At 44.0% G+C, this 14172-nt stretch overlaps 1 protein-coding gene across 2 annotated transcripts in view; it reads left to right on the top strand.

Annotated features, from left to right (window-relative positions):
- The first annotated feature begins 752 nt into the window (after positions 1–752).
- The window catches only part of rrn3 (RRN3 homolog, RNA polymerase I transcription factor), a 49098-nt gene continuing 35678 nt past the window's right edge, over positions 753–14172 (top strand). The window contains exons 1-6 of one of the 2 annotated variants that reach the window (XM_038820258.1): positions 753–841; positions 4952–5057; positions 5140–5196; positions 10031–10120; positions 10370–10499; positions 12078–12137. In XM_038820258.1, coding sequence (XP_038676186.1) covers positions 4965–5057; positions 5140–5196; positions 10031–10120; positions 10370–10499; positions 12078–12137 — 430 coding nt within the window. In that variant the 5' untranslated portion in view covers positions 753–841; positions 4952–4964. Of the gene's footprint in view, positions 842–2155; positions 2175–4951; positions 5058–5139; positions 5197–10030; positions 10121–10369; positions 10500–12077; positions 12138–14172 lie in introns of those variants that run through there. The other variant, XM_038820259.1, reaches the window with a different exon arrangement.

Below are 14172 nucleotides of genomic sequence, written 5' to 3'. Positions count from 1 at the left end.
ACATTCTGAATTCTCCCTCTGTGTACCCGAACAGGCGCCAGAGTGTGGCGACAAAGGGATTTTCACAGTAACTTAACTGCAGTGTTAATGTAAGCCTAACTGTGACAATAAAGATTATCATTATTAATCCCATGAAATAAGGGAGGGTTGGGTCACCCTGAAATTTATCACTGATTGTACTAAAACCCATCGATTCACTGATGCCCTTTATGGAAGGGACTCATAGAATCACTACACTGCAAAAGTTGGCCATTCAGCCCATCGGGTCTGTACTGTTCATCTGAAGGAGCACCCCCACCTAGGCCTACGTCCTATCGCCTTAACCCCAAATAACTTTTTTGGTCAATTTATCATGTCCAGTCCACCTAACCTGCACATCTTTGGACTGTGGGAGGAAACCGGAGCACCCGGAGGAAACCCACACAGACACAGGGAGAAGGTGCAGACTCTGCACAGACAGCTCCGCACAGTCACCCTAGGCCGGGATTGATCCCGGATGGCTGGAGCTGGGAAATCTGCCGTCCTCACCCAGCCTGGCCTATGTGTGACTCCAGACCCAGATGGGTGACTCTCCCGGTGGCTCCCAACAGGCTGGCAGGGGGGGGGGGGGGGGGGGGGGGCAGGAATGACGGAGCCGGAACTACAATAAACTGGAACTCTCACCCTAGCCGGTCCCATCGGCGGCCACTCGTCCCCTCTGACTGCTCCCGTTTCCCCGCCCTTCTCTCTGAAGCTCTTCCGGGGCAGGAGCGGCAAGATGGCGGCGGCGGCGGCGGCGTGGGGCCGTTAGTCAGAGCCCACTGCGGCTGCGCGGCGGAGCGGGCGGCAGCTCCCGGACCAGGTAAACCCCCCCCTCCCCCCTTTAACCCCCTCTCCCCCGCCCCCCCCCCCCAAACCCCGTCCCCCCACCCCGGCACCGGTAAGCACCCCAACCCGCCGAGAGCTGTGTGAACCCCTGGGCCCGGCCCGGAGTCTGGCTTCACCCCCCCCCCCCAGCAGTCAGTACCACACAGACCGCGCGGCCCCGCCGGGGGGGGGGGTCTGTCTGTGGATGTAAGGGGAAAATCTATGGCTGTCAGGGGGGGTCTGTGGATGTCAGGGGGGATCTGGGTGGATGTCGGGGGGGGGGTCTGTGGATGTCAGGGGGGGGGTCTGTGGATGTCGGGGGGGGGTCTGTGGATGTCGGGGGGGGGTCTGTGGATGTCAGGGGGGATCTGTGGATGTCAGGGGGGTCTGTGGCTGTCGGGGGGGTCTGTGGCTGTCGGGTCTGTGGCTGTCATGGTGTCTGGCTGTCGGGGGGGATCAGTGGCTGTCAGGGGGGTATGTGTCTGTTGGGGGGTATGTAGCTGTCAGGGGGGGTCTGTGGCTGTCGGGGGGGGGGGTCTGTGGCTGTCCCAAGTGAGGGGGTTTGGCTGTCTGGGGGAAGGGGGGGGGGGGGGCTGTCTGGGGGAAGGGGGGGGGGGGGGTGGCTGTCTGGGGGAAGGGGGGGGGTGGCTGTCTGGGGCAGGGGTGGTGTTTGGGAGGGGCTGTCTTTCTGTCCATGGGCTCTCCACCTGCTGTTTCTTTATGTTCCTACTCAGAATCAGAAATGTTGATTCTTTAGAAGTAGCTGCTCTCCTGTGCTCATTAGAAGCTGATTTAAATTTACGTTCTTCTTCCTGTAAGCACTTTGTACCTGCGTGTACAAATTATATCCTTTCCTTTAAAGGGTAGTGTCAAATGGTATAACATAAACGTGACCGTTGTGGTGAATATAAGAAAATTGTCATTTTTATAGTTGTATCTTTGTAGTAATGTTTTTAAAACCTAGGTTAAATGCATACAGACATTTGTCTACTAGAACTGTGATTAAAAGGGAAGTATCAGTGATTTTGCCGGGGACCTGTTTTGCGGATAGATTTTGAAAGCCATTTTATCTGTTTGAGAATGTGAGTTAATGTAATGTAACAGTTTGAGCCTGGCTAAACAAATCAAAGCACATCTAATAACAAGAGGCAAAAGAATGCTGTGTGCTTTGAGGATAGCTCATGGGAGGGGCCAAGTCTGTCTGGACAAAGGAGTTGCTCCCAGAACTCCTAGCTGAGCAGAAGATTTTCAGCTTGGTCCTAAAAAAATGTTTCTCTCTTCAAGGACTCTGCACCAAGATAAACAAGTAAAACCTGGTTGTTAACTGTGTACGTAACATTTTTTCAAATATATGTTTTTTTTTAATTGGAGTAGAGAGGCAGGTTTCAGGAAGCAAGTTAAGAAGTAACTTGACTGTAAAGCGTTTTCTTTGTTACTAATATTCTTAATTCTGTGTTCAAGTTAACGTTTGTTGTTAACGTAAAAGCTGACTACTGGTCAGTCTCATCACTCCTGGGGTACAATAACATTTCCTCTCAGTTTTACCAAATGCAAATAGTTGGGTTCCAATCTCAGACCTTAACCAAAATTGGAGTTCCTGCCCAGAATTCATTTATTTAGTAAAACACTTAAATGAGGGTTCATAAAGTAATTTTGATCTCAACCGGTTGACGTTTAAAAAAAAAAAAATCCAATTAAGGGGCAATTTAGCATTGCCAATCCACCTACCCAGCACATATTTGGGTTGTGGGGATGAGACCCATGCAGGCACGGGGAGAATGTGCAAATTCCACACGGCAGTGACCCGGGGCTGGTATCGAACCTGGGTCCCAGACGCCGTGAGGCAGCAGTGCTAACCACTTTGAACTGGTTGACATGAGACAGTTTGGCGTGCAATGTCAGGCTCCATCTATCCCTCAGTCTCTGCTGGGAAGGAAGGAGATAAATGAGAGAATTGTGGATTTGTCTGGTTCCTTGACATATATTTGTCAGGATATCAAAACCTATCTTTCATACAGTAGTGTCCATATTAATTTAACTGGATTTGGATTTTAAAATGCTTAGGCAATTCAAGGGATTCCTTTGACTTTAACTTTGAAGTTAAATTTAACCCTAGACTGTAAAAGTTTTGCTCTGTGTTGTGTGACAGTTTATATGTGGTGATTTTCAGCTGGAGGAATAAGAAACCCAACATTTTTGGTTTTGTTAGGTGGAGCGTCTAATGAATCCTGTGCCCTTCCTGTAACAAATGAAAACCGATAATTTGAGCAAATTTAATTTATAAAATAAATAAACAAAGGAACTTTGCAGGAATGTAATCAGATAAAACTTGACGCTGAACCAAAGAAGGCGATAGAAAAATGAGGGCAAACAGCTTGGCTTAAAATTTTTTATTTTAAGGCGAGTTATAAAGGAGGTGAAACAGCAGAGAGGTTCAACAATTGAATTCTAGGACTTCAGGCCCAGATGGCTGAAGACGGGTCCACAAATACAGTAGTAGGATGAAGGGAGTGGGGTTGCACAAAAGCTAGAATTGGAGGTCTGGAGCCAGGAGGGTTTGTAGCGGAGAGGACATGGATGTATTTGAACATGAGAATTTTAAAAGCAAGGTAGTGATGGCCTGGGAGCAAATGTAGGTCAGTGAGCACAGGGGTGATGGGTGAAATGGACTTGGTGCAGATTAGGAAGCAGAATTTTTGAATGTCTCACGTTTGTGAAAGATGAAAAATGGGAAGCCAGCCAAGAGAGTATTGCAATATTCAAGTATGGAGGTAACAAAAGCATGGTTGAGAATTTCACAACAGATAAGCTGAAGCAGGGTTGGAAAGTGGCGGTGTTATGGAGCTGGGTGTAGGTGCTCTTTATTTTTTAAAATAAATTTAGAGTTCCCAATTATTTTTTCCAATTAAGGGGTAATTTAGCGTGGCCAATCCACCTATCCTGCACATCTTTTTGGGTTGTGGGGGTGAAACCCACGCAGACACGGGGAGAATGTGCAAACTCCACACGGACAGTGACCCAGGGCCAGGATTTGAACCCGGGTCCGTAGGCAGCAATGCTAACCACTGTGTCACCGTGCTGCCCGTAGGTGCTCTTTAGGATGAAGAAGATATGGCCAGAAGCTCAGCTCCACATCGCAGTATGGGGAACAAAGAAAATTACAGCACAGGAACAGGCCCTTCGGCCCAGCCTGCGCCCATCCAGATCCTTTATCTAAACCTGTTGCCTATTTTCCAAGGATCCACTTCCCTCTGTTCCCCGCCCGTTCATATATCTGTCCAGATACATCTTAAATGATGCTATTGTGCCCGCCTCTACCTCTGAACTATCTGGTTCAGCCTAACATAATGGCTTGGGAGGGGAAAGGAATCAGTGCAAGGGATCGGTTGGGCACGGAAGGCTTCCTTGCTTTTAAAATTCTCATGTTCAGTCTACCTAATGTTTAATAGGAGGAAATTGCAGCTCATCCAGGACATAGAAGTAGTGGAGGGGGTTCAAGAGAAGTGCTGGGTGTCATCCCCTTATATTTAGAATTGGAGATTATGTCTTCAGATAATATGATTGAAGGTCGGCATGTAGATGAGAAATAGAAGAGAAGCTTATTCCGTGGAGGACTGCAACAGTAGCATGAAGGCAGTAGCAAGATAAACCATTGTAGCACAACTCTACATAGGTAGGATCGGAAACAGGCAAGGCAGTTGCACTCAGCTGAACAGTGGACGAGAAGTTGGAGCAGAATAGTACATTCGAACACGTCAGAGGCTGCACAGAGCTCAAGAAGAATGAGGAGGGTCAGTTCACCTCTGTCACAATCATAGGATGAAATTTGTGACTTTTCTTAGAGCTGCTTCAAACTTATGGTCGGGGCTGAATATCTGACTGGAGAGGTATAAATGAGAAGTTGAACAAAAGGTAGTCACAGATTTGAGCAGCAACATGTTCAAGTGCTTGAAAGGAAGAGAAGATGGGAAGATTGTGTTGTATTTGCAAGATTAGAAGTACCAGAGGTAAACTTTTTTCGGAAGGTGTTATTACTGATGATTTGAAAGGGAGCACAGAAGGAAATATTTACAATAAATAAATCATTGTTCCTAATTTTCTGAAGGTTTCCATTAACAATGTTGGGAGAAAGTGAATTTCTCAATTCCCCACCAAGGAAGACTGTCCGATTTGGTGGAACTGTCACAGAAACCTTAAAGAAGTATAAAGAGGTAAAATAAATTATACCAATTAACTTTCCAGAAATGTTTTTGCCTATTTGTACATTGATTCAAAAGATGCATTTTTTCTTAGGGAGATACTGTTGATTACGATTTGCTCATGACACAACTGGTCGATCCGGAGATAAAGGTAAACAATAAATTGTGTTATTTCACTCAATGTAACAGTTTACTGATATGCATTTGACACTTTACGATCCAAGCAATTCACATTTGATCTCAAAAGTTTGAAGTGCTGAATAATATTGCTTTTTTAATTTTCGAAATTGGGTGGCGCAGTGGTTAACACCGCTGCCTCACAGTGCTGAGGACTCGTGTTCGATCCTGGCTCTGGGTCACTGTCCTTGTGGAGTTTGCACATTCTCCCCATGTCTGCATGGGTCTCACCCCCACAACCCAAAGTTGTGCAGAGTAGGTGAATTGGCTAAATTGCCCCTTAATTGGAGAAAAGATAATTAGGTACTCTAAATTTATGGGGGGAAAAAGGTTGAGAACATATGCAAACCAGTAAAGAACAGCAAACCAGTACGTACCAACATCAGATCAGTGGGAAGTGTTGGATTAAAGTTGTAGTGTGAAGCTAGAATCCAACCCTAATCCGATTCTGGAACGAAGCTGGGTGAAACCTGAGTTTAGCACCAATGCTACTTTTGTTGTGTGAGTTTACATTAAACCTATCTGTCCCACTGCTAACTGCAATACATTTTGAGCTGTTTGTTATTGTTTTAATACATTTAGAGTCCCCAATAATTTTATTCCCAATTAAGGGGAACCCCCCCCCCCCCCCCCCCCCCCCCGGTGTTTGTACCATTTGGCCGTGTATATATTTCTTACTGTTTTAATAAAAGGATATGGCCAATCCACCTAACCTGCACATCTTTGGGTTGTGGGGGTGAAACCCACGCAGACCCGGGGTGACTGTGCAAACTCCACACGGACAGTGACCCAGGACCGGGATTGAACCCGGGTCCCTCAGCGCCGTAGGCAGCAGTGCTAACCACTGTGCCGCTCCACATTATATCTAATACGATAATGCATAGGATTTTCACAGTAACTTCATTGCAGTGTTAATGTAACCCTACTTGTGACAATAATGAAGATTATTACTATCTAATGTCTTTTGGTAAATTAAATCTTCCGTCCTTACCTGGTCTTACCTACACGTGACACCAGATCCACAGCCATGCATTTTACTCTTAGCTGAAATGGCTGAGCAAGCCACTCCTCAAGGGCAATTTGGAAGGGGCAATAAATGCTGGCCTTGCCAGTGAAGTTTGCATCCCAAGAAATAATTTTTAAGAAGTAGTCTTGAAAATGGGAGCAGACATGCAAGGAACAGGTCCACAATTTCTTGATGCAGTTCACTCTCAGCCCACCGTAATTTGGGCAGCATGATTTTTTTTATTCGGCTGATGATTTAACCAGTTCATAAATATGAAATTACCGTTTTATGTTCTGCCACAAAACTGTGTTAATATGGTTCAGGGATGGTGATTCAGACTTTCTAAAGATTTGTGGCTCCGTGGGTAGTGCCCGCAGCCTCTGACCCAGAAGCTCTGGGTTCAGTTCCCATTCCAGGGCTTGTTAGCCACGGAAGGACGTTCATGATGCATTTCAACAGGTTGAAAATCAGCCTGCTAACTCTTTCACCACTTCCCCAATATTCCTCAAAGGGAAAAAAGTGACGAGCAGATATGAAACAAACATACTTTAAAAAAATTCTTTGAAGCCTGTAAGTGAGATTACATACTGAGGTAATTCTCACTAAGCCAATTACTGTTTGCAGACTTTAAACGGCATTTATATTAATTATATCAAATCTAACTGTAAGAATGGAAACTTAACACAACAATTATCTTGACCATAAGCAATAGGAACAGGAGGAGGCCATTCGCCACCATTCAATAGGACTATGGCTGATCGGACATTCCTCACATCTGCTTTCCTGCCCTTTCTCCCTAACTCTTGATTCCCTTTCTGATCAAGAATCTATCTGTCTCAGCCTTAAGTACACACCAGGACTCTGCCCCACAGCTCTCTGTGGCAAGACGTTCCAAAGGCACTCCACCCTCAGAGAAGAGATTCCTCCTCATCTCGGTCTTAAATGGACTCCCTGTTATTCTGAGACTATGGCCTCTGGTCCGAGACTCTCCCATGAGGGGAAACATCCTCTCCTCATTTACCCTCTCAAGCTTCTTAAGAATCCGAAATGTTGCAATGAGATCACCTCTCATTCTTCTAAATTCCAATGAGGAGAGTTCCAACTTGTTTAACCTTTGCTCATAAGACAATCCCTCCACACCGGTGATCATCTGAGTAAACCTTGTCAGAACTGCCTCCAAGGAAATACCTTTCCTTAAATAAGGGGACCAAACCTCTCACAGTGCTCCAGATGTGGTCTCACCAATACCTGTACAGTTGCAGCAAGACTTCCCTCCCCTTATACTCCAACCCCCTTGAAAATAAGGCCAACATTCCATTAGCTTTCCTGAATACTGTGCTGCATCTGTGTGCTAGCTTCCTGAGTTTCGTGCACAAGTATCATAGAATGCTAACATAGAACATTACAGTGCAGTACAGGCCCTTCGGCCCACGATGTTGCACCGTCCTGTGAAACCCCTCTAAAGTCCCTCTACACTATTCCCTTATCGTCCATATGCCTATCCAATGACCATTTAAATGCGTTTAGTGTTGGCGAGTCCACTACTGTTGCAGGCAGGGCATTCCACGCCCTTACTACTCTCTGAGTAAAGAACCTACCTCTGACATCTGTCCTATATCTATCTCCCCTCAATTTAAAGCTATGTCCCCTCGTGCTGGACATCACCATCCGAGGAAAAAGGCTCTCACTGTCCACCCTATCTAATCCTCTGATCATCTTGTATGCCTCAATTAAGTCACCTCTTAACCTTCTTTCTAACGAAAACAGCCTCAAGTCCTTCAGCCTTTCCTCATGATCTTCCCTCCATACCAGGCAACATTCTGCAGAAGAGGGCCATTCAGCCCATCAAGTCTGCACAACCTTCTGAAAGAGCCCCCTACCCTATCCCCGTAACCCCACCTAACCTGCACATCCCTGGATACTAAGGGACAATTTTACCATGGCCAATCCACCTAACTTGCACATCTTTGGACTGTGGGAGGAAACCGGAGTACCCAGAGAAACCCACGCAGACATGGGGAGAATGTGCAAACTCCACACAGTCACCCGAGGTTGGAATTGAACCCAGGACCCTGGCTCTGTAAGGAGGCAGTGCCACCATACCTCCAAGTCCCTTTGTGTTGCAGCTTTTGTCCATTTAAACAATACTCTGTTATTTTGTTCTCCCTTCTGAAATGAACAACTTCACATTTTCCTACATAATATTCCATTTGCCAACATTTTGCTCACTTACTTAACCTATCAATATCTCTGCAAACTGTTTGTATCCCTCTCACAACCTGCCTTTCCACCTTTGTCTGTGTCTTCTGCAAATTTGGCTACAGTACATTCGCTTCCAAATCATTAATATATATTGGAAATGGTTGTGATCCCAGCACTGATCCCTCTGGAACCCCACTGGATACAGGTCACCAACCTGTACGTACTGTGGAAATACTTTTCACTGTACTTTGGTACATGTGACAAATCTAATCAATCAAAGAGCCCCTATCCCCACTCACTATTTTCTGCTCATTTAAAAAAAAATTAAAGTGCCCAATTCTTTTTTATCCAATTAAGGAGCAATTTAACTAGCCTGCACATCTTTTGGGTTGTGGGAGCGAGATGCACGCAAACATGGGAAGAATGTGCAAACTGCACACGGACAGTGACCCGGGCTGGGATCGAACCCGGCTACTTGGAGGCGTGAGGCAGCAGTGCTACCCACTGCACCACTGTGCCGCACATTCCCTGCCCATTAACAAATTCTCTATTAGCCTTTGGACGAAAAATCTAGTCAAACATACCATTCAAGCCTATAGGATAAAATATCTTTCATTTAACAGTGATTCTGTTTCCTTCTGTAAATATATTGTAGAGTAAAATATATTTGTTCAGACGGGCTGTTATATTGGGTTGCTTTTCATGTGTTTTTCTTTGCTTTGGCTCATTTAGGAGCACATTCGGCTTGAGACACAACTTGTGGGTTGAGGTCCCACTCCAGAAACCTTTGCACAAAATCTAGGTTGACACTGTAGTGCACTATTGAGGGAGTGCTACACTGTCGGAGGTGTCATCTTTTGGATGAAGCGTTAAACCGGGGCCCTGCCTGCTGTCAAAGGTGGAAGTAAAATATCCCAGGACACTATTTTGAAGAAGGGCATGGAGCTGTCCTTGGCGTTCTGATCAATATTTATCCCATCGTGAATATCACAGAAACAGATGATCTAGATTTTGAGCACATTGTTGATTATGGGAGCTGTGTGCAAATTAGCTCCTGCACTTCCCACAATCATTGACTACACTTCAAAAAGGACCTTGTTGTTTGCAAAGTGCTTTGGAATGCCCTGAGATTCATGAAAGGCACTAAATACTTGCAAACGTGTCTGACTTTTCTTGTCCTCTATTGGATTATGAATGTATTTCTTGAAGTGTTTCTGATGAGATGTTAAACTGAAGCCCCTGTGATAGTTCAGGGAGGCATGAAAGATCCTCTGGCATTGAGCAGAGGTCTGCTGGTGTCCTGGTCAGTTTTATTCCCCTCGACGAATACCATCAACAAGCAGATTAGTTGATCATTTAAAAAAAAAGATTTTCTTAGATTTGCTGTGCAAAGTGGCTGCGACATTTACATATTAATAGTGACAGTATTTCAAAGCAATAGTTTGGTTGTAATGCACTTTCTAAGGACGTCATAAGATTCTGAATATAAATCCTGTTCTTAGATTGAATGAATCTGCCTTGGCGTACTAATGACTGATTGAATGTAACATTCCTATTTTGGTTATTAAATTTTTTGTGCTTCATGCTTTTCTTTCCTCAGGATGCTCAAATAATCAACTGGCTTCAGGAATTTCGTGGTGCTGTAACACAATTAACAAAGGACTTTGAGCATCTCGTTAGCAAAATATTGGTTAGTTTCTTCAGATTTTCTTTCACAGCTCTTTGTTTTGTACTTATGGAGATTTGGTCAGAAAACATTTGCTGTATTTTATTATTGAATAGATCTTAATGGGTTTGTTTCCTAATCTGGCGTTTTGATATTATCTAACTGCAAGATTCAACTGTTAATTAAGGTAATTAAATAAAACCTGCAAATTTAAACAAAAATTGGAACCAACTTAAGGTGTTAAGTCAAATTATAAAAATATATATATTTCAGAAGCTGCCATGGTTGTGTCGAAGTCTTATGGTGGTAGAGGAATACTTGGCCTTCTTAAGCAACCTAGTGTCGGCACAGACAGTGTACCTGAGATCTTGCCTTAATATGCTGGTCTCCAATTTTATACCAGGTAAGAAAGTATTGCTTTTGAATACATTTTGGAACTGAACAGTCCTTTGTCCCTTAACTGTGAAGGAGAGTGAAATGAAATGAAATGAAAATCGCTTATTGTCACAAGTAGGCTTCAAATTAAGTTACTGTGAAAAGCCCCTAGTCGCCACATCCTGGCGCCTGTTTGGGGAGGCTGGTACGGGAATTGAACCGTGCTGCTGTCCTGCCTTGGTGTGCTTTAAAAGCCAGCTCTTTAGCCCTGTGCTAAACCAGCCCCTTTAGTGGTTGTGTTCACTTCAGTTCAAGTTGTTAATCAGAGACGGGTCTTTCAGCTGCATGCTTTTCTATGCAGAGCAATGTTTTCAGGTACTTTTTAATAGACTTGTTTTAACGGGCCATAACAGAATCATTTCTATTGTAGTTTCTTCCTTATAAATCACGTTTTCCTGCTGAGAATGGAGATGCGCTGTCAGTGTTTTGTGCAGCTGGCACTGTGAAACTCTGGTGTGAGTTTCTGCTGATCCCAGCAGCATGCAGTGCTCCAGCTGTTGCTTAGATTAGGAGGAGATGGGAACAGGAATTAACCCCAAATTCTAAATGAGTGTTAATGCTCTAACACTTGGTGCTTCGACAGCGCACTAGATTAGCAGACTTGGAGGAGCAGTCGGCACTCACTGTGTGATATTTATATTTTCTGTCCAGAACTAAATATAGGTTATACTGTGGTGTAGTGGTGATGCCTCTTGACTAGGAGATCCAGGGGCCCTGGTTAATTCTCTGGGAATATGGGTTCAGATCCGACCACTGCAACAGGTAGAATTTAAATTCAATTGATATAATCTGAAATTGAAAAGCTGATCTCAGTAACAGTGAGCATGAAATGTATCCCCATTGGCATAAAAACCCACCTGGTTCGCTAACCTCCAAAATAAATTGACTGTCCTTGCCCCATCTGGCCTACATGTGACTCCAGAACAACGGCAATGTGGTTGACTCTTAACTACCATTTTGAAGTGGGCCGTGCCTACATCCCATGAAGGAATAAATTTTTAAAAAATTGTTTCATTCACCATGTATGAGTTCTCTGCCAGATACAGGAAGAGAAATGGAGAGCTAAGAGATGGGAGAGAGCACATTTGTGGGGCGGCATGGTGGTGCAGTGGTTAGCACTGTTGCCTCACGGCGTTGAGGACCCGGGTTTGATCCTGGCCCCAAGTCACTGTTTTTGTGGAGTTTGCACATTCTCCCCGTGTTTGCTTGGGTGTCACACCTACAACCCAAAAGATGTGCAGGATAGGTGGATTGGTCATGCTAAACTGCCCCTTAATTGGAAAAAAATAGAGGAATATGTTTGTGATATTCAAATCGTAGGAGAATTTACGGAAAGAGAAGTTGTCACATGACTGATAAGAGAGACTGACGATTATATTTGATTGGATAAAGTATATTTAAAGAAAGGAGGCATTTAAGGGAGATGAGGTATTGAGTTAGTGAAGCTTGGAAATGGGATCTTTGTGTAGCCTTTAGTAAAATAACCTCCAAGTTTGTTTGTTCATCTATTTTATGACATTAATCAATGTATATCTATTTCATATAGGGAGAATTGTTATCCAAGAAAATGGCGTGGATATCTCAGACTCTGAAGATGAAGATGAAAGTAAGTAATTTATTTTTGTAAGGATAAGCATACTGACGTTTGCGTAATATGAATTATGAAGATTTAAATCAATATCTGAAATATCCCAAATACCGCTGTTTCAACACTGAAGACACACATCACTACATTCAACATCATCCATATAAGCCCACTTTTCCTGGAAATAAAAATAGAAAATGCTGGAAATATTCTGATTTGGCGGAACCAGTGGAGAGAGAAAGCGTGTTACCAGGCTGAATTTTCAACCCGAGGCAGAGGTAACCATACCGCCAATTTCTCGTTACAAGCTGGCATGCTGGTTTGTCAGCATGTTCCTGTCTATTTCCCCACCCAGGAGGTGACTTTTGGAGGGGGATGGAGATGTCAGGTAGGCAGAAATGCCAATTGAGCGCACTCTTCACCTGCCATCTGAATTTTTCAGGCAGTGGACGTCCTTCAATGCGACTGTATCCTGTTGGTGGCACAACGGTGGTGGCTTGGTGGCAGGTTGTTTTGGAGTGTGGGAGGGGAGAGGAGGTGGTGGGCCCAGCTTGTAGGTGCATCCTACAAAGTAGCCCAGCCGATCACAGGAGCAAGCCGTTCTGGGTAGGGGTTTCTCCCTTGGCAATGATTTCTTAGTGACTGTGCCATAGGAACATTGGAGTAGATCATTTGGCCCTTCAAACATGCTCCACCTTTAATTAAGACCATGACGGGGCAGCATGGTGGCGCAGTGGGTTAGCCCTGCAGCCTCACGGCGCTGAGGTCCCAGGTTCGATCCCGGCTCTGGGTCACTGTCCGTGTGGAGTTTGCACATTCTCCCTGTGTTTCCGTGGGTTTCACCCCCACAACCCAAAGATGTGCAGGCTAGGTGGATTGGCCATGCTAAATTGCCCCTTAATTGGAAAAAATTAATTGGGTACTCTAAATTTATAAAAAAATTAAGACCATGACTGATCTGGTAGTGGTCTGAACTTCACTCTCTTGCTTGACATTTGAAAGTTTTGTAGCAGGGCCCCCCACCAATAGTGTATTTCTTCCAGTGGACTGCTGGCTGCACAGAGCCTTTGGCACTCCCACTGGCCCTCCTAGCTGCCGAGCATGCCCACCATCCTGCGTTCCTAGAGACAGCAACTTAATTGATGGACACCCACTGGCGTCGGGATCAAGATTCCACAATTAAAATTCAGCTCAATGTTTCAGGTTGATGACCATGTCTGTTTCTCTCTAGATGATGCCACCATTGTTTGTATTGTATTTTATTTTGTTTTTTTAAAGAACTGGTCACCTTCGATATCAAAAAGATCAACCAAAACATATTGATCCATACAGCCTGATTTTATTGACAATATCCTCTGCATAAAATGAAAAATAGGAGCCTAATTTGGCATCTTCAAAGATTAATGAATTAGTGCCGGAAAGATTGCCTGTGACTTTTTATATGGCCATGTATATTCAAGTCGAAAGAAGGGCCTTCAAGTAATTTCTTATTTATCTTAAAGCTGCACTATATACCTTTAATTAGTAACATGAAGCTGCAAGGTAGATTCAGTTGGGAAATTTTTACCTTTTCCTAATCCCGACATTCAGAACCTTTTTCAGAAGTGTACACTGTGTGTTGAATGCTCATTGTGTGTGAAGAACATTCTGCTATCAATCCTAAATTTTGTTCACACAAGTTTGAATCTCTCCTTCTGTTGTCATAGTTTGGTTTGAAGTAGTGTTCCGGATGCTATTTTTAATCTTGGGCTACTTTATAAAAAAGGTGCATATAACTCACTGTTACATACATATTGAAAAGCCCACCTTTTTGTAGTTGTTCCAACGCAAATATTTTGTTGGAATTATTTTTGTGGTTATTCTTATCATATACCAGAGCTTCAGTATCTCCTTGTGACTTGCTAGATTGACCATATAAGTGTGTGATTTTTTTTTTCCTTTACTTTTTTGGTTATATGATTCTTTTTATATTTGTTCTATAATTTGCAAAGCATGAAAGCCACTGAAACCATTAAATATATTTTGACAAAATTCACCATTTACTGTTTACTGTTTT

The sequence above is a fragment of the Scyliorhinus canicula genome, chromosome 15, assembly GCF_902713615.1.
Source record: "Scyliorhinus canicula chromosome 15, sScyCan1.1, whole genome shotgun sequence".
Lineage (NCBI taxonomy): Eukaryota > Metazoa > Chordata > Chondrichthyes > Carcharhiniformes > Scyliorhinidae > Scyliorhinus > Scyliorhinus canicula.
Note: the sequence above shows the minus strand (reverse complement) of the source record. Positions and strands in the feature narration are given on the sequence as shown.